Genomic DNA, 20,192 nt, shown 5'->3' on the forward strand with positions numbered 1-20,192 from the left:
TAATTGCCGCCATTAGAATGATTGTAGTTGTTGGGAGCTGCGCTTTCTGACAAACTCGAGTCAGCAACCGCTCTGCGTGAAGCCAAGAAAGCGGCCATCACCAGCGGAGCACGGAAGCAGTTAAATGATTCAAAATGTGCAATGTCACATTTTACCTTCAAGAGGCGCTATAGTCCTTACAATATCCCTGAGGAGGAAAGATGCTTTCGGTGTCGGGGAGCATAACCGCACCGTTAGATTTGACAAGGAAGGTCGATGCACTAATTCAAACGTCGCTCCACACAGAGTGCCTACATTTCATGAAGGCGTGAAATTGACACACAATTTAAGTCGAGGGGAGAATCTGCAGTGTGAATAGTAACCATCACTGACGTCACACCTGGTTTATGGAGGGGGTAATCCAGAGCAAAACCACCACTCAACTCCCACGGCTGCCAGCTCCCATGTCCAAGACACTAAACTCCAGCCTTCCATGTTGCACCCTTTTTTGCCATATACCCAAGGAAAAATACGTCAAGTGATCTATCTATTTAATTACACAAATGAAACTGGTTTTCATAGTTATTTCAACAATTCTTTAATTGAAACTGTTTCTGAACGGTGACATCTGCCGCAATGTTCAAAGAAAGTACACAGGAAAATTAAAAGATTATCAATTCTTAACACAATACTTAACATTCTGTAAATTCATGGATAATTATTACTATGTGCATTTTATGACTATTTGACATGGATACATGAAATCTGCATTCGGTTGCTTACAGTAATTAGCTAATTTCAAGCTCTACATTTTCTAAAACACACAATAGAGAGACGTGAGATACATTGACACAACTTATTTAAGGAGCTATTTTGCTAATTAGTTTGTGTAACAGGTCACTCTGACTTTAATGAATTCAAGCTTTTAACCCAAACCGACGAATAGTAACAAAAAAAATAAAAATAAAATAAAAATCAATTGAATAATATGATAAAACAGCCACAACAAATGTGTGTGTGTATGAGAGTTTTCAAATGCAAGTGTGTGTTTGTGAGTGCCTGGAAGAGCAGTTGTCAGTCACAAATAAATCACAACAAGCCCACATCTTACGACTTCCTGTTGGTTTCCTTAACAATGCGAGTCCCTTTTCCTTGCGCCTCAAATGCTGCTGCTTCCGCGGTATCCGACTTCTGAATGTCATTGTGTTCCCGTCAACTTCTAGCAATCACAGGCATGACCTGTAGACAAATAATATGATAATTGGCTGAGTTTTATAGCAACAAAGGGGTGGCCAAAGAAGCACATTGTCAAGTTTCCCTTCCTGACAATGCCATATCTGCCTTAACTTTTGTAAAGTAGGCTCTACTTTGACCTTTCAACTTATACATAACTGGTTGCCTCACACCACCACCTGTTGAACAGTGTTGACCGAGTTATTGCTGGCCAACATGAAGCTACTCGCTACATTCTATCAGCTTGTGTGACATGAGTCCACTCGCAGATGGACAGAGTAAATACAACTTTAGACTTTGGCAGGATGACAAATGGCTGATAAAATTGTCAATATTTCAACAGGAATGGAGAGGTCTATGTTATTACACGTAAGTGGTGAGCTGTTGGGGTCAGCTAGTCCTTCTTTGCTAGCTTAAACACTATTAGAAACACTGGCCGACATTTTTACATCCCCCCCCCAAAAAATATTTTTTGAATGTAATTGTAATAATGTATTCACAATTGCTGGCCAATTTAACTTAAGCTACATTAGTGTTCGGTACATAAACCACTCCAGATGATGTACATGTTGATGATGTACATGTTGACGTTGTTTTGTTTTTTTTCTTGTTTTTTTTTTCCTCCAGTACTGATTGGGATGTGACAGTGGTGGCATAAAGAGGTGGATTAAATCAGGTAAGTCCCCATTGAGGGCCCACGTACCAAATGCTCAGTATAGATAAACAAGTGTGATATTAGGCAAAGTCATACAGAATTATAGGTGGTGGCATTTGCCATCTCTGTAGGCGAATATACGTTACCTTGGTCGGCGAGCATCGCCTGAGTGTTGCTTCCTGCCCTCCTCCTGCAGAGAGATGAGCACAGTAATGCCACTTTTCCGTTAGCCCCAAAGAGCTTGGCACCACACGGGTGTGGTACTGCAGGGCCTCCGTTGCTTTTCCGTTACAACAGGGCACGGCGATGGGATCAATTGAACCGCCCAAGCACGCACACTCGCAGCGTATGAGGTTCTACCATAACATTTCACGAGTCTCAGCCACTATTTTTTTAAAAATAGTAACATATCCCACAATCCCACGTGGTCGTCCAGTTTGAGAGGCTGCATTTACCAAGAATCCTATGATCACAATAGCGCTTTGCCACTTCACACGTAATCTACTCTGAATTACTTAGTGGAGAATTAAAACATTACCAAAATTAGGATGATAGAAAAGTATTACCAAACAAGAAGGCTTTTATTCGCTACAAGCAGAACACCGCTGTAATTGGAGATGAAGATCCGTACCAGATCGACGTCACAAGTCTGAGTGGAGTAACAATAATGCTATCTTCCCAGCAGTTTCATACTCAGACTGTCATGACACGAGTCATGCAGGAGTAATGTTTGGGTCTTGTCTCATGTCTGGGGTCACCACTGGGTTAAGTTTAAGTAGAGTTCATGACCGCGCGCCAGAGTTCACGACCTGTTACGTGTCTGTTTTGGGTATTGATGTAACTGCATCCAGTTTCAACTAGTTTAGGCTAGATGTCTAGACTATGTGATGTCAGGAATCTTTTATGCTATATGATGTTTGTTGATGTCAGGAATTATCTGTAATTACTGGGTTAACAGTAGGGCTGGGAATCTTTGACTGTCTCACGATTCGATTCAATTACGATTTTTGGGTCTATGATTCGATTCCGAATTGATTTTCGATTCTCGATTCAAATTATTTGATTGGCAAATGATTTCAGCTTCAATCTACAGATATGCACAACATTGTCATGATCTACTCCAGTCTGCTTTGCAAGACAAAATGATAAATAGCGACATTAAAGTGTCTTTTTTTTGTTTTTTTTGTTTAAACATTTATTAATTTTGTCTTGTAAGTGCCTTTTTCCACAAAAACAGCATTTGGGCTACTACTGCCTTTTCCCCTTCTTCTTCATTTCTAATTTAAATAAAATCAATTTTTGGATATTAATATCGATTCGATTAATAAATGAGAATCTCAATTCTTTTATGAATCGATTTTTTTGGCACACCCCTAGTTAACGGCCAATCAGAGAATTCCATGTCCGTTCTAGTACTCACACGTCTAGCCACAACCAATGAGACTGATTATCTATTTAAGGGTCTGAGAATTGTGTGTGTTTTGCCGGATTATTGTCCACCTGTTCCTGTGTACAGCGTCCCTGAGTTTATGTTCTTCTCGATGTGAATAGATAAAATCTTATTTGTGTCTGCGCCTTTGGGATCCAAACCTCTCAGCACACAACACAGACGTTATGTATTATATTGACTTTTTTTTTTTTTTTTAACAACTCGTTGACATTTTAGAGCCACTCCCCGCTTTGTTGTGCTCTGTCAGTCTACTTTCTGAAAAAATATAAAATGGTGCTTTTAGTTATCTTATTTCCAGGAAAACTTGCCTGAAATGAAATGGTCCGAACAAACACGAATGCTGTTCATAAGATGTCATATCGTAACTGTTGATTGCAGCAATCCATGCTCGTCTTTGTCGTTCACTTTGTTTTGCTTACTTCCCCTGTCCACAAATAACCTTTGGAATGCGAGAAAAATGCTTTTTGTCTCTTCCACGTTGATTGTAACATTTGCCAATGGCACACAAAGTTGGCATTATCACTGAATGAATGGTCAACGTGTAAACGCAGCCGATCACAATGGCTGCTTGTGGGAAATGTGGAAAAGCCCGAACAGCTCTATTCTGAATGGAGAGCTCAGTGTCGTTCCTTTGGCTGCCAGAACTGCCTTGAAGATGGTTCTGAATAGCGGTCTAGATAGACAAGTGTAACCACTTAGCCCCGAAAAAGTCTAATGGAAAGGCGAATATCCGGGTCTCAGTTTGGAACCGGCTAATGGAAAAGCGGCATAACTAAAGCAAGAACTTTCAACATTTTCAACTGTAATTGTACAAGCATATTTAAGTGCAAGTATCACCTTTTGTCCTGCTTGAACTTGCACCTGCAGTGGCCACCTGTACCAAGAGAAAATTGTAGGCTTTATATAAGTCTGAGTTTTCTTTTTTCTTTTTGAAACTATTTTTTTTAATGACTGTTCTTATCTACACAAATGTATACATGGAAGTGTATGGGGATATGTGTGTGTGTTTTGCATCTTACTGAGCAGGATGGTAATGCCAATGAGACAAAGGACAGCTGCAAGAGTCAGACCTCCAACACGCAGTCTGTGGTAGTCTGTGCAGATCAGATTATCCAAAAGCATACACACAAAAATCTGATTTAAGTAAAGGCAGAAGACTGGTCTCCATTCAGCTGCAGGATACATATCACGCCAGGACAACCATTCACACTTGCAGTCATGCACTAGAAACTAAACTGCCTGCACTAAAATCAGGCGTGTAGCACCACGCCATAGTGACTTAAATCTAACAGTAAGATTGAACAAAATGGTACCACACATGACCTAATAATGTCGTTCGGGATAGGCAACCTGTGGTCCGTGGCCACATGTGGCCCCCGACCACACTCGAGTGGCCCCTTAATTAATTTTACATTCAAGTTTTTCACAGAAAATGTGTTAAAGGTATAGTTCAACAGATTTGTTTTGGACTGTAAAGAACGTTTCTGGGTGGAGACTCAACGTTTTCCTTCCAGCCAAGCTGTGCAGGCAAGCTACTATCAGTGGTATATGCAAATTTCACTGTGTGAACCCCTGCTCCTCATCTGTGGATTGTTTCAGCGGATGGGTTATGAGTTTGAGTAAAATAAATAAATAAATAAATAAATAAAAAACAAATAAAACAAATAGGATGCATTGACTGTTGTTTATGTTGTAATATCACCACTCACCACTAGATGGCAGACATGGCGATAGTTGTGGTTATACAAAGTGGTTAGAGTTAAAGTACCATTGATTGTCTTTGGTCTTATAATACTATACTACAACATGAGTAAGCCTAATATATATTTTTTGTAGATTTGGAATGACATGCAGGACAAACATAGTACCTCAATATTAGAATTTTGATTGAGTTGATTTTGGTGGGGGGAAAAATGCACAACATGAATTCTTGCACTTAATGTTAGCTTGCTGTTTAGCAGTTTTGCGCCGTCCTTGAACGATCATTTTTATGCAAGAGAGCCCTTTGCACTGGAAAAAAAAAATCATCACAGTATGTGGTTATTTTGTGATTTGCTTCCAAATCATTTGTTGTTAGGTTAGAATAGTGGATCTTTTATACATGCATCGCATGGTTCTATGTGGCCTTCATGTAGCGCTGATGAAAAATTGTGGCCCCGCCTTGCTTTGAAGTTGCCCATCCATGATATAGTTGTTTATGCCTTGAGGAAAAGTCTGAACTTACTTTAAATAATGTATTTATTGGTTTTAGAATTTGGCAACTACTGATGGAGCTAATCTTCTTCCACACATCTCTGTCACAATCCACACCATTAGATTATAAGTATTGATTTAAGAAGTAGTTAGAACAAGATGATTTACCAAAGGTAAATGGGTCATCTTCAGCTGTAGAGACAGAAACAAAGTTGATATGAGCATCAGGTACATGACATAAAAGGTGTGTCAGAAAGGTTCCAGGAATGGTGTCACAAGAGATATACTTTAAGCCAAAACAACGAGTTTTCCCCTTCACTGAAGGCCAGAGGACCAACCAGCACGTCTACAAAAAGATCGTGTGGCTTTCGGTTCATTTAGTGAACAAGAAGTGGCGAAAAATTATGACACGACAACTTGAGATTACTGAGCGTTCTTGTCCGAGAAGACTTGCTGTATTGCCTTGCTGGAGCAGCCTCCTTACTCACCTGGCTCCATGTGATTCATTTTTTACTCTCATCCGGGGTCTCCGTCCAGGACTGCACAAAGGAAGAGAAGGCTGGGAAAGAGTGTTAAGAGTAGACTCCAGGGGATTACTTTGAGAGAGAAAACTAAGTTTGCAGATTGGATTTGAAATAATATCTTTTGTGACAACAGTTCTGGAACTTTTCTGACACACCTCTAACCATTCAAACAGGAACATGAGAGTCAACAGTGCAACGTGAAACGAGCATACACTATGGCCTAGTTTGATGCTCTCACTAATGATTGACCACCACTGTCAAGACATTGCAGTGTGCATTATATGAATACTTAAGAGTAAAATATAGTAACGTTTTTTTGGCAAAAATATAGGAGAGGTCAGGTGTCCTTACACTTCTGTTCTTCAGCAAACACCAGGGAGAAGGCTGCAAGAGATGGGAGAATCACATTATGAGACACATTCTGAAGTTGTTGTTTTAAATCAGGAGTGTTTTCAGAAAAAAACAAACAAACTATAGGAGAGAGTCAGTAAAATATCACCATTTCTAAAATGTGAAGTGTGGAAAATCCCCCTCAAAAAAGCAAACAAGTATTAAACTCACTAGCTAGACTAGAAACAGCTTCCGAGCATCATTTACATAATACAGGGAGTCCTCGAGTTACGAACGAGTTTCATTCCTACGCTGGTGATGTAACCCGAATTTCAACATAAGTTGGATTTTACCGTTAAAGTCGCTATTTACAAAAAAATAGTTTGTACAGTAATTTTGAGAAACAAACAAACAAACTTGACATATTTGCGCCACCCGGAGGCAGGCAGGTTATTGAACAGCTAAGGGGTCCTAAAAATGGGAAGTACAGTATAGAGTTCGTCAGCCATGCACGGTAGAATTCATACTGACATATATGAATGAATCGACATTGAGAGAAGTGAAGTCAGTGGCGGCCATCTTACGTTGCCACTCACCAAGGCCGCCTAACTTGAAAACATTGATTTCTCCGCAGCAATTTCACATTATTTTCTACAGCGAAAATGCCATCGTGTATGACAGAGTTGTACCAATCAGTCGCCGAGAAGTGCTACATGTACATGTTCATTACTATGAAAAATACATAATTTTCTCTTATAAGGTATATCTCCCGGTGCTACTCCAAAATTAATCTGCATCATGTTGCCAGAACCATCAACAATCAAGTGACAGTGAAGCCCATCAGGAAGAAATGGCTCTCATTACTCCATAAAATGATACTAGTGTAAAACACGCACTGATAACAGCATTTTCAGCAAATAATAATAATAATAATAATAACAGAATATGTCAGTAAAAGTGGCAATGTAAGATGGCTGCCCTCTAGCTTCAGCCACGAGGATCCTATTGACAGTCCAGTCATATGTAAGTCAGTGAGTATTTGCGGCACTTAAGACTGTGTGCACGTCCTACATTAGCGAGGAAATGAATAGTAACAGAAAATAGTGGTGCCAAAATGAATATAAATAAACATGATGGAAGCGTGGTTAAAATAATATCAATGGACTGATGGTGACAGAAAGGTGTCCCAATTGTTGACGATTGCAGAATGCTCAAAATTCATGGGTGCGCCCACCTCTGGTTATTTCATATTCAGGGTTAACAATTATTCAGATTCATTATTTTTGGGATTATCTTGGATTATATAAAGTGTCATTAATTTGACTCACTTGTCATTAACACCAAAGCACAGATCTTTGACATCTTCACGCTTGTTAATGTATTTCCTGCAAGACAAATACAGATTTTGATATCAAACACAATTTTAGTAAGAATGAATGATACAAGGTGATTAATACATGCATAAAGAACAAATGCATTCCTTCTATGTGGATTGCTGTTTATTTTAGATGCAAATTTTGAATTTTTATGTTTCTTTATTCCATTTTATGAGGTTACACTTGATTGTTTTTCTCAAGTGCCATTAACCAATCATCTCTCAGTCTGCTGTTACATTCTCCGCCACTGGTCTCGTCGTTTTGTTTTAGACTACAATATGTGTTGATGCTGCTGATTCTGATAAAAGCCTGCCCAAGTCCTTGTTCTCATGTGAAAATATTCAATTACCCTTCAGCTGTTTGGTGCCGCCAACTGCATTCACATGGTTATGACAATAAAAACTTTATCTGGTGCTGCTGCACTTTTGCTGGTCAAAAGAACAAGTGCCCAGTTGTATTTTTCTGTGGAAGATATTATCTCCAGTAGCAATGGTACAAATAATCACAATGTTTTCCGATATTTGTGCCATGCCAGGAAGCTGATTAGGCTGAAAGTCTCTAATATAATCTCTTAAATAGCAAACAAACTTCCAAATGAGTGTCATTCCCTCTTTCAGGGATGCAATGTGACCGCTCACTCTCCTTCACACAGAGGCAAATGCAGACATATGATCTGTTGTTGATGGAAGAAAGTAAACCACAGAGTAATACATTAGATCACAGCCATGTAAAAGCCTTTGTTTTATATATTTTACTTAGGGTGTATTACATTCAATATTAATAATACATGTCACTACAGAGATATCGTGATCTGCTGCTGCCATCCAAATATATCTTTTTACAAATAAGCTTTCCGGGCTGACAGAAAAATCCATGACAACAATATTAAACTGCACTAACCCTTCAAATGTTCTTGTCTGTATTTTATCCCATTTTCTAATGTCTTCATAATGAATATATGCATGGAAGTTGTTTTATGACCGCTGTAATTAGATCCCACAGCATTTCTGAGTTACTCCGTGTCTATGTAACGATGACAACACAGCGGAAGGTAACACAAACATCTTCAGCATCACTGCGGTGATTTTCCACGACTGCACTCTTTCGCTGAGAGCTCTCTTGACTAAAAGGGCAAACACACCTGCGACTGTTTACTTGCAGCGCTTATATACTTCAACTTCTAAGATAACATTTGTAAACACGCTGTCACTTTTTGTTCTGCCTGTCTTCTTATTCACAAAAAGCCTATACAGGAACATATGTGAGTTTATACTGTAGGTCACTCTCGTGAACAAGTAGTATGAGAATATGGGAAAGTACATAAAAAAGCTCTGTTGCTGGTATTCGAAGGTTGGCAGGAAAGAGGGAAAGAAGAGCAGGGCAAGTGCTTCTCTCTTGGTGCCTCTCCACAGCAACACACAAGGAGTCAGCGGGAATGTGCGGCACGGGAAACAAGCCAACATCCACAAGAGGACGGTTGACCTCAGGAGAGAAAGAGTACACACATGGACGATCACAATGAGGAGACAGACTGAGTGAGACTGAAACAGGAGAGAGAAGGGCAGGGATAGAAGAGAAGGCCCACGTTGGGTGTGCGATACGCGGTGCAAGGACAAAGAAAGTGCGTAGGGTGGGCGGGGTAGAAGTGACGGCGCCTTGTTACTCTTGTTTAAAAATCATCAAATGAATGTCAGTTCAAGGTGGAGCTCAGGTTTTAGCACACGGACGTTCCGGGACATTGGTCGATATCAGATTTGTTCTGATTTGAAAGTACATTTTCAATTTAGAAGTAAATTGCACCAGGATCAAACTGTTGCCACAAAAAAAAAAATAATAATATGAGGAACAAAACTGTCCCATAAGAGTAAACATAATTTACCAGCTGTAATATAGACCTATCCAGCTGATGTCACTGCTTAGCTCCCAGAGGTCAAAGATCCCATAAATGAATGTAGAGAGCTTGATTTTCGTCGAGCGGTTTTGTTAAAAGGTGGGAAATATGTCAACTTGTCAAGTGTCACAAAAAATGTAATGTGGTGTCTTACTCGGGAGAGTAGGACACTACATTACTGCGAATCATTGAAACCAATCGTTTGAAGCCGCTAGCTACAAAAAAAAACAAAACAAGTCACGTCGTAGTTTCACGCTAGCCACCGAGCTAGTCTTTTACTCCTCATTGTCTTTCGCGGGGTTTAGAATCGCTGCCGGCAGCCGAAAGAATGCTCTCATCTCTCTCTGAGCCATTAGAACATCCGTTGGCCGCGCACAAGTTCACCATAGCATTGGTTTCTGATTTATCAACTGTTTGACCTGTTTTCTAGGTCACACTGATTGTTTTCTAATTCACTTGCATTGACACCCTGCCCTGGAACGCTAGGGGCGCACTTCAATGTGACGTCACACTGAAAGGGTCTATTCAGAAGTTCAATTAAAAAGTCAGTTTAAACCCAAATGGCGAGGATGTTATTATGAATTGTCGAACCTTAGGGCCATTCAAGCATAGCATAAACCAGTGGAGCCCAAGTTTGGTCCTCGAGAGCTGGTACCCAGTCTGTTTTCCTTCTCTCCGTCCTTCAACGCAGCTGAATCTAATGATCAGCTAATCAGAAAGTTTTGCAGAAGCCTACTAACGATCATGATGATGAATCAGGTGTGATAGTGGAGAGAAACATGGAAAACATACTGGATGGAGGTTCTCGAGGACCGAACTTGGGCACCACTGGCATAAATCTTTAAGAAAGAAAAGACTGCAGTCATGGGAAGAAAAAAATCAAAAAGAAAACAAAATTATGCTACAATGTTGCACCCGGTGGGGACACTCACTTCTCCTACTCCGTCACTTGATAAAGACTTTTCTGTTCAAGCGCTCTCGTCATTTGATTCTTTTTCTGTTTTCAGTCTCCTTTCTTTGTTGTTTCTGCATTCTTTTAACTCTTTAGCCCTCCCATGGCTCATGTGCAAACTACAGTCTAACAGTAGCCTACTTTACGTCAATCTTAAACAAAGCTTGTGTTAATTTTGTCATAATATGCCACATACCCAGAGGAAGCCACAGGGAAGAAACAGAATGTTGGATATCATCCATTGTTCGTTGTTTACTTTTCTTGAGCAAATTCAGTGATGAGTTACACTGTTACACTGCAATGATGTTATTGTTTGAGTAGCTAGTGCAGCTATCGCCATGGGCCTGACACATCTCACAATGGAAACAAGACAGATTAGAAATTCAAATATGCTGCGGCATGCTGAATTGAAATGGAACAAATAATGGAAAAGCCAAAAGTATTTGTCAGGAGGTGTCAATAAAAGTAAGTGTGCACAGTCTTTAACTAAGACAAGCTTGTTTTACGCTGGCAGGTCGAGCTGTGCGATACGTAGTGCAATATAAAAACATCTACCGTACAATATAACCATAGAGTGTTTACATCGTTATTTTGATGTGTGGGGCATCAAGTTAGCTCTGTTCCTACACAAATGTAGTGTCTTAGAGGGCAACAAAATAATTGTCGTCTTTCTATTACGTCATACTTGCGCCTCACTCTTCAGGCATGACTAATCGATTTAAATGTTAACAAATGTAACAGTTACATGACTTTTACACAAACATAATAATTGGATTAACATAGGTTGATTGTTCATGCCTGGAAAGTGGGATACAGAGATGATAAATTACACTATGCTGGTCACTTGTAAGATGAGTTCAATAAAAAGTGTGCATGTATGATGGGCTACTCTTAAGGCTTTCGAAGTGTGAGATTTGACTAACCTACACTAATGTACAAGCTGGCTTCCATTAGACTCACCCTCACAAAAACCTCACTCCCAATCTGGGTAACAGCACCAATTTGATAGTAGCCATCCACCACTGACCTTCCCGAGGCTTGGAGTGAGAGAGTCAAGTACGTTAACTACCAGGCTAAAACCCCAGGCTGCTAACCCACCGGCTAGCGGTAGTCTTAAAACGCTCAAGGAAAACACTTAAACATTTTGTCCCTTCTTTTATTTCTTTGGACCCTATAAATAAATAAAGAATAATAACTAACTTTGTATGAACAATGAATCTAACTTTGTATGAACAATGAATGAAAATTGACACTATAGCAATGCTACTTTGCATTTTTACATCATCTACACACATGCTCTTCTAGAATTTTTTACACGCATCGTCTGGTAGAGCTAGATGACGTATCCACAGAGGGATCTAGAGGTGCTGCCGACAAACAAGCCAGATAAAGCTGCTCAACCCTACCGTGGTACGGAGCTGAAAATACTGACATGCCGAGAGAGAAAGGTTACACTGGGGGCTCGTCCTAAATACAGTGATACCTCGGCTCACGAACTTAATTGGTTCCCAGAGAGTGTGTGTAAGCCGAAAAGTTCTTCTTCCGAACATTTATTTCCCATAAGAAACCATTAAAATGAGAATAATCCGTTCCCAGGTCCCTATAAAACATAATTTTCTACTAAATAAGCCTTAAAACTACACAAAAATATACCTTATTTTATGTATAATAAATGTGCTATTGTATTGTAATTAAAGAAATAAATTATACTGTATAATAAAGTCGTTTTATTTTACTTTGTGATGGTAGTTCTTAAGGATAGTAGCAATGGTAGACTTACTTCATTCGCGAGCGTTTCACCGCGTCGAGTGTTTATGGAACGGTTGTCGCTCATTCGCACTTTCGTGCTCACCGGAGCGGAGGAGGTGTGTCCCTTGGTGAACAAGGAAGTGGAGCACTTTAGCTAGTCAACAAAAAGTGAGCACCGCCAACTACTTTCACCTCTTTCCTGGGACTAAACAGCCGTGGCACGATTTTCTCCTTTTTTGAGGTACGTGATGGCACTTTCGCTTTTTTTAGTGGCGCGAACTCCATTGACTACAATGCAAACGCGCCGCCGAATCGCCATCCCTCGCTGGTAAGCATTAGGCTTAACACTAGCCTGTGGTGGGGTCTTTTTCGGTCCCATAATAGCAAAAGTACACTCAAAATGTCTATCAAACACAAACCGCGTCCGCACTAAAAGAAAGGGGGTGACGAACTGGGACGCCGTGAGAGTGCGTCAGCTTCTTGTGGCCGCCACCGTGGTGCTGTTCGACCGCGTGGTTTGGTTCGTCCGCCGAAAAGTAGTTCGTCAGCCGAGACTAAATTTTCGCGAATTTAATGTTCGTGAGGCGAAAAGTTCGTGAGCTGAAGTGTTCGTGAGCCGAGGTATCACTGTACATCAAAACGGTGGTAAAAGAGAATAAGGATGTGTCGAGTTGCACGTAAACTGGCATTATTTTGGTTAACCTTTTTAACAAGTCACTCGAGTCATCACTTGAAACCCAGAAATCCTCCTCCTCCTCTACCGCTTGGTTTCTTTTCTCCCACTTTTTCCCGCTCTTCCGGGTCCCACGCCCGCCCTCTGTGGATACGTCCTCTAGAATGTCCTGGGCAATTCCTGTAACACAATGCTTAGAGGAACGTGGACCTAAACAACATTGTACACTACACTGCAGGTCTACTACTAGTTTTTTTGCATGGCAATTTTCCACTGGATATGTGCTTTATTGTATTTCTATTAGGGCTTCATTAACAATTGATTAATCTGTCAAGTATTTTGTCGATTAATACATGAATTAGATTTAAAAAACATTTGAATTGATGGTGCACAAACAGAAGTTATGAAACATTACTGGCTTGTAACATGAAAATAGGAAATCATGATTTATTTATTTATTTTTTGGTGTACAGTGTACTTTGACTTTATAAGTCAGATATTTACTGTTGAGAAACTGATATTCTAAGCTTTTGGACAATTTTAAATCAAAAAATGTCTAAATGATTCATCAACTGTCAAAATAATTATCAATTAATCTGGTAATCAATTAGTTGTTGATTAATTAATTATTTCATCTCTAATTTCGATTTACTTTTTAGGTTTATCATGTTTTTGATGACACAAGATGACACAAAAGTTCCATAAATATCTAATTTTCGGAAAACCTACTATATTGAGGTATAAGGCGCTTGTCCACCGCAGGAACTTTTGGAGAACTTTTCAGTTTACCTTGGTAAAATTCAGTTTGCGCATTTTTCCACCACCAACAATTTCCGGGGTAATTAAATTCCCCAGGGGCCATCCAAGTACTATCTCAGCAGCAGGGTCTTGCTGAGCCAGGCAGGGACTTTGAGGGGGCGGGCTGCAATGACCAAGGCTGATTGGTCAAATTTGGGGGCGTTGTTTTTACATCGGCTGGGCTCAATCAAACTCATTTGAATTAATTACCGAGAACACAAAGACAGCTGTAAAGCTGTGGAAACACAATTCTAAATTCCCTGTTGAACTTTTACAACCAAGAACTCCCTTTACCCAGAACTCACAGTTCCTGGGCTTGTTGGTGGAAAAAACGCCTAGTTATCAGGGTATGAAACAACCTAAATGGGGATTTATTTATTTATTTTTACTCCATATCGTTAGGTGTACAAAACAGTTTTAAGTTTGGGTTACGCCAATCAGTGTCCATACATACAGAGAAAATGCCTTCAGTTAAATATTGGAGGAGTTAAGTATTCATTTCCATTTGACCAAGTTATCCCACACAATAAGTGCTTTTTGACTGTTGTAAATAAATTGCATATTACTGACACATACCTGTTATAAATATTTACAATTCCTCTGCCTTGTGTGGGCAGGATGTAGTGATTTATGGAATGTGTTGTGCACAGTGTCCAAGTCACATTGTTGCTTCTATTTTTCCATCATTACACCCACCCACTTGAATACTGGAGCGGTATGTGAGTTGAATGTGTGTGCGTTCCTGTAGTGCACTACAAAGACAGCTGTTGTTCTGTGGCGGCATGTTTTATTCTGAAATTAGCAGCATTGGAGTTCAGTTTTTGACATAAGCTTGAACTTACACTAGATTACATGTACAGCGACATAGCAAAGGGCAATTAAATAATTAAGCAAAACGTGCAGTCCTAAGGGAATTATTGAGTGAGGCGTGGAGAAAAAGGGAGGGGACGGTTGTGAAAGGAAGGAGGGACACATTCATAGGAAAGGAGAGGGAAAAAGGGAGTGAGGCATACTGAGGCAGTGAGTCATAGTCAAGCTCAGCTCAGTGACCTCGTGGTAGAGTGTCCGCCCTGAGACTGGGAAGTCGTGGGTTCAATCCCTGCCAAAGACTATAAAAATGGGACCCGTTTGACTCCCTGCTTGACACTTAGCATCCCTCAATGGATGGGTCAAATGCAGAGAATGAATTTCACCCCACTTAAATGGGTGTGAAAAATCAGTGGTACTTCAACAGTGTTAAGCAAAATGGACAGGGGAATGTCACTATAATCTAGATACCGACAATAAAGTCAATTGAATTACAGTGCATCTGGAGAGTGTTCACAGTTTCCCTTTTTCCACATTTTGTTACATAACAGCCTTGCAGTTGGACTGCAAACCTGTTCCAGGTTTAGGCTTTGAGAAGTCTGAAGCAGATTACCATCCGGGATGTATCTGTACTTTGTTACATTCATCTTTCCCCCACTTTCTTACTTCCGAAATCATCAGTGGCATTGAGTTCCTCCAAAAATGATGCCTGGCTTTCAAGTCAAAAGAGTTCAATCTTTGTCTCAAAGTTCTTTCTCATGGTCTGAGTTCTTCAAGTGCCTTTTGGGAAATGCCAGGCAGGCTGCCATGTGCCGTTTTTTCAGGAGTGGCTTCCGTCAGGCCGCTGTACCATACAGCCCTGATTGGGGGAGTGCTGCAGAGATGCTTTCGGTGGTGCGATTGCATTGTAGTTAATGGACTTCACGCGGGACGTTTCTAGCGAGCATTTTGCTGCTTCGCCCATTTCGTCGGTGTTAGCTGAATTGAACTTTTGGCGCCATCGTGTCAGCGACAGCCTATCGGTGTCAATATAGTTCACGTCACACGGCGTAAAAGTGTAGCATACTAATGGAGGGTAGCTTGATCGTCGCTGTTTTCAGGCAGCCGGAGCTGTACGACACGGCGATCTATGTGTACCGGGACCGGGCCAAAAAGGAGATTGCTTGGAGGAAGATAAGCATGGAGGTTGGCTTATCTGATGAGTTTGTTTGTTTAATTGTTGAAGTGTGAAGCAAGCTAGCAATGCTCCAATAAAGTTAGAACCACCAACCGAAGTGGAAATCCCTCTTCTTCCTCCGTTGCGGTGCGAAACAAATCCCATTAGAGAACCCCACAAACAAACGTGCGAGACCAGCATAGCGTCGCGATATTTTCGGTTCGGTCTGAACGTAGCATTTCATTATGTTATGTTTGATTTCTTAGGTTTTTGTTTTTGTTTTTTGTGTTTTTAAATGTGCAAAAAAATGTAACACCCCCACATTTACACCACTACACTGTTATGGCAATGTGAGTGAATTTTATTGTTTGTGAAAGGTTTACAAAAGTGTAGCTTTCTAAGTCCTCAATTTAATGCATGTACGGTATATTTGTTTATGCTTACACAAGGTCATGGGTGCATCCCTCAAAAGGAATCAAGGTATTCTGGTCCGTAACATTTCTAAAATGGGGGATGTTGATGTTGTTAGAAGTGATTATGAGTGATTATGCTGCGAGAGAGATTATACATCTCCCCCATGTGGATGTCCTCTCCTGACTAGACTTTCCTCGTCGCTTCTTTTCTTTCTGTCTGCAGTTATGCAAGGACAGAAGAAGGGAGAGTCTGTCTCGTCTGGGAAAGGAAAGATAAAGCTGTCTGTCTGTCACTCCTTTCTCCCCTCTCTCAACTGCCCGCTTCTGAGGTCACTTGGAAAGAGATGCGGTGCATTCAAATCAAAGCAACTGACAGAAGATTTTTCACTCCCGGACATTTGTTGGGGATTTGTTTGTTAGTGAGAAGTAAAAAGAAAACCACATGATCTGTTCTGCTGGAACAAAACTTGGTGTGAATAAACATTTTTTTTTTGTCGATCAATGACAGCTACTAATACGCATTCATCTATTAGTCCATCCATTTTCTACTGCATGAACTGGCCGTAGGTCAACCACTAGCTACATATTCAAATGGCAGTTTTTAATTAATCTAACATGCTTGTTTTTTGAAAGATGGAGTACTAGGAGAAAAGAAAACACAAGAATGGAAGAGTACACAGTAAATTCTGGAGAGTAAATTTGACTCGATAAAGAGTGGGACCAAATAGAGTAAGTTTTAGAGCAATCTTTACATTTGGAAGAGAGTAAAATAAATAATTGAAAAAATAAAAGTCACACAAGGGTTGAGGAACGAACTGACTATCTTCAGCTTGTGAAAGTGCCACACTACCGCTTGAGCTATGCCAGGGCTCTACACTAACTTTTCCACTACTAGAACTGGTGCGAGTAACATTTTTAGTTGCTCGCACAGCACAGGATTTGGTTGCACCATTTTTTGTAGAGGTGCAGGCATGACCTTAGGTATACGTAACTCAATATATTTGCAAAATATTTGATTGGAACATGAGGTTTGCCTGCAACAACAGTGGCTATCAAAACAAGTCAATAATTTCCTATAACTTAACTCATGTCAACATTATTTTGTTTAGCTCAGTAAAAGTCATTCTTCACCTGCTCCTCTGTCGATGTTCCCCTGACCTTTTCATCTGTATGCTATCCTCGTTCCGAAGCTTCTAGATTTCACCAGCTAGACAGCGAGTTAACGACATTCCAAATAACCAGACTTCGTTTTCCCTTTGTGCTGTTAATTTCAACAATGGTCTCTGACCATTACCCTCTTTAGGTCGTCGTAAAACTAGAAAATAAAATAACAAACAGTGTAATATTAGCTAACTGTAAACGACACACTTTCATGCTAGTAGCTATACATTGCACATTCAACAGTCTCTAATTGTCCTAATTGACTAAAATAAATCTAGAGTGTTTTTATATTGACATCACATGTACTTACGGACAATTGTCATCCAAAGCAACAACAAAAATAAGATCCAATAGTCTGCATAACAGTGAACGTGTCGGCATTCCGTGCTGCCACATTGGAGTGGTGTCTTTTTTTTTATTCAACAAAAACATTAAACCTAGCAACCACAGGAGGGCGCTTAAAGACTGCACAAATTCAAACTAAAACTTCTGACGGGCAGAATAATCTGTATCGTTTGTTTTGGGACCTTCCGAAGGCCGACCTGAGCCACGCACGGCAAGCTACCACACCACAACCACCTCTATTGCTTTTCCGTTACAGGAGGCGCGCGGCGGGAAGGGGGCGGGATCATTTGAACTCTCCAAGCCAAGCTTGTATTCCCCAATGCGTGCGGATCTGCCATAACATTTCACGAGTGGCAAGTCACGCCAACATTGAACCATATTTAACATAGTTGCAATTACATTGCAGCGGGTCATGTTTCACTCAAATACTATTGGATTGTGAGTCGGCGCGCTTTCGTTGCTGCGGGAGAGCCAGCGAAGCACATGGCGACTTTCGAATGTACGTTTTAAACATTGTGCAGAGGGAACATTCATGCGCTCGCGCTGTGCGTACGCTATTTTTCTTCACCAGCACGCACTTCAAAGTTGCCCGCATTTGCGAGTGAAATGCTCGCACTGTCGAGCCCTGTATGCCCCTCCTACTCTTGACTTATAGTGACAAGTGACCAAACACATTATTTTTGATCTGATGGAGTTACGAAGATTCCAGCTGACTGACACGAGCGATATACTAAACACACAGCAGGAGCTGTGTGGCTCAGGGAGTAGATCGGCGTAGTAGATCGGAGTAGATTAGTGTGAGCGAGAGCCTGAAAAAACTTCCTGCAAGGCTGCAGGAGCATCTGATGGATTTATCGTCTGACTAGGTGCTGAAAACGGCACATGCTGAGAAGACATGGAGAAGGAGTATCCTGGTTACAGCTGTTTCCACACTGACCCCAGAACTATCAAAGTGCATGCTCAACTGACTAGATTTTCTTCTTCTTAAAACTGCATGAAATTAATTCCAGTTTTCTATTGTTATCCTTTCTAATTTGTAGCTTATGATGGAAAACGGCCACAAGAGAGCAGCGACTATAACGGTCGCGGTTGTGAATACTGATACCTTGAAATAAGTTCTGGTATCAACCCAATACCTGGTATCTGCACACGTCCACCCTTAGATCAGGGGTTACGAAAGCGAAAAATTATCGGTAACCACTGTAGTATTTAATCCATTCAGTTGTGTGTGACAAAACTAATATATGAAGTTTGACTTGTTTTCTGCGTTTTTTGCAGCACACATTTCATATTGTATTAAAATCGATAATAAATCCTAAGGTGAAGTGAAGTGTTCAATTCGAATGAGTTTCTCAAATCTTTCATGAAAACACTGTCACGATCGTGAGGAAATTAAATTTAGAAAGCTCCTAACTGATCATGGAGAGCATTAAGCAAGATAATGTCGATCAATACAAAATTGTTGAATTCATGACTTGGGGTTAGCATGTAAAACACATACGAAAGTCCTTAAATCTTTCTCAAATACAATTCTTTTGCGCAATTCATATATCAATTGTATTTTATGACTGTTATTATAATGTTAGGCCTTCTCAAGAATATATTCATTTAAAGGGTACATATTTACATGTATTTAAGTCCTTATGTCACATAGTAGCAAAATGTTATCAGTGCTGCTTTTATCAGCTGGCTTTTTCACACACGCGCGGGCACGCACGCACGCACACACACACACACACACGAGCACAATACAATTAAGTTTGTCGTGTCACAAATAAAAAAGGAATACATCGAAATGCTAAGTAGCTCGGACAAAGTCACTGCTTATTGATTTAATGTAAAATCATTCGATAATATGTTACATTAATTGTCTCTTGAGTTGTTAAGCAATATGTGAGACGGCCGTTTATTTTGAATGTAGTGATTTAAAAATGTCACATTTCATTTTCTTAACCAGTTTATTGAGCGTGTTATGATATAGCTAAAGTGCTCAACATGTTTACAAAAGAATATGCGTAAGTATGCCAGTTGAGTTTAAAGATGCTCCCAAGATGGAGATTCATCAGCTCATTTCCTGAAGTACAGTCAAGTAGGCGAGCAGTACATTTAAAACACAAACTCGCGTGTCCGTTTAACTTACCCTTGGCACGCTGGATTTCAAAAGAAAAAAAATACTTTTGTGTTACGAAGACGATGAAAGATCATGCGACTCAAGCTCCCGTAGTTCTTGTCCGCTCGGTGGGTAAACACCCTTCTCTTCTGAAACGCTCCACAGGTTGGCAGCAGTTTAGGAAAGGGGAAGTTCAATAAGCGTCAAACGATGGAATCGAGACCCGATCCCAGGTCGGTTTCTATGTTGCGTATGGCGAACCGGGGCGTGGAGGCTGATCCTGGGTCTGGTCTACGTGTCCGGAGGGGGGAGTGTCGCGTCTAGAATGTTTGCTGAACGAGAGCGAACATGTCAAGTCGCTCCCTTGGTCGATTCACTCCAGTATGGGCAACATTAC

General features: G+C 40.5%; 1 protein-coding gene across 1 annotated transcript; it reads right to left on the minus strand.

Annotated features, from left to right (window-relative positions):
• Positions 1 to 552: 552 nt before the first annotated feature.
• On the minus strand, positions 553 to 20,140 carry fxyd3 (FXYD domain containing ion transport regulator 3). The gene is made up of 8 exons (XM_077526603.1): positions 19,826 to 20,140; positions 7,693 to 7,749; positions 6,386 to 6,418; positions 5,679 to 5,702; positions 4,337 to 4,411; positions 4,155 to 4,191; positions 2,014 to 2,057; positions 553 to 1,218 (listed from the first exon to the last, which is right to left on the minus strand). Exons 2-8 carry the CDS (start codon positions 7,724 to 7,726, stop codon positions 1,199 to 1,201), a joined length of 267 nt encoding a protein of 88 aa, XP_077382729.1. The 5' UTR covers positions 7,727 to 7,749; positions 19,826 to 20,140; the 3' UTR covers positions 553 to 1,198.
• Positions 20,141 to 20,192: the final 52 nt, after the last annotated feature.

Source organism: Festucalex cinctus, chromosome 7, assembly GCF_051991245.1.
Source record: "Festucalex cinctus isolate MCC-2025b chromosome 7, RoL_Fcin_1.0, whole genome shotgun sequence".
In the NCBI taxonomy this organism is placed as follows: domain Eukaryota; kingdom Metazoa; phylum Chordata; class Actinopteri; order Syngnathiformes; family Syngnathidae; genus Festucalex; species Festucalex cinctus.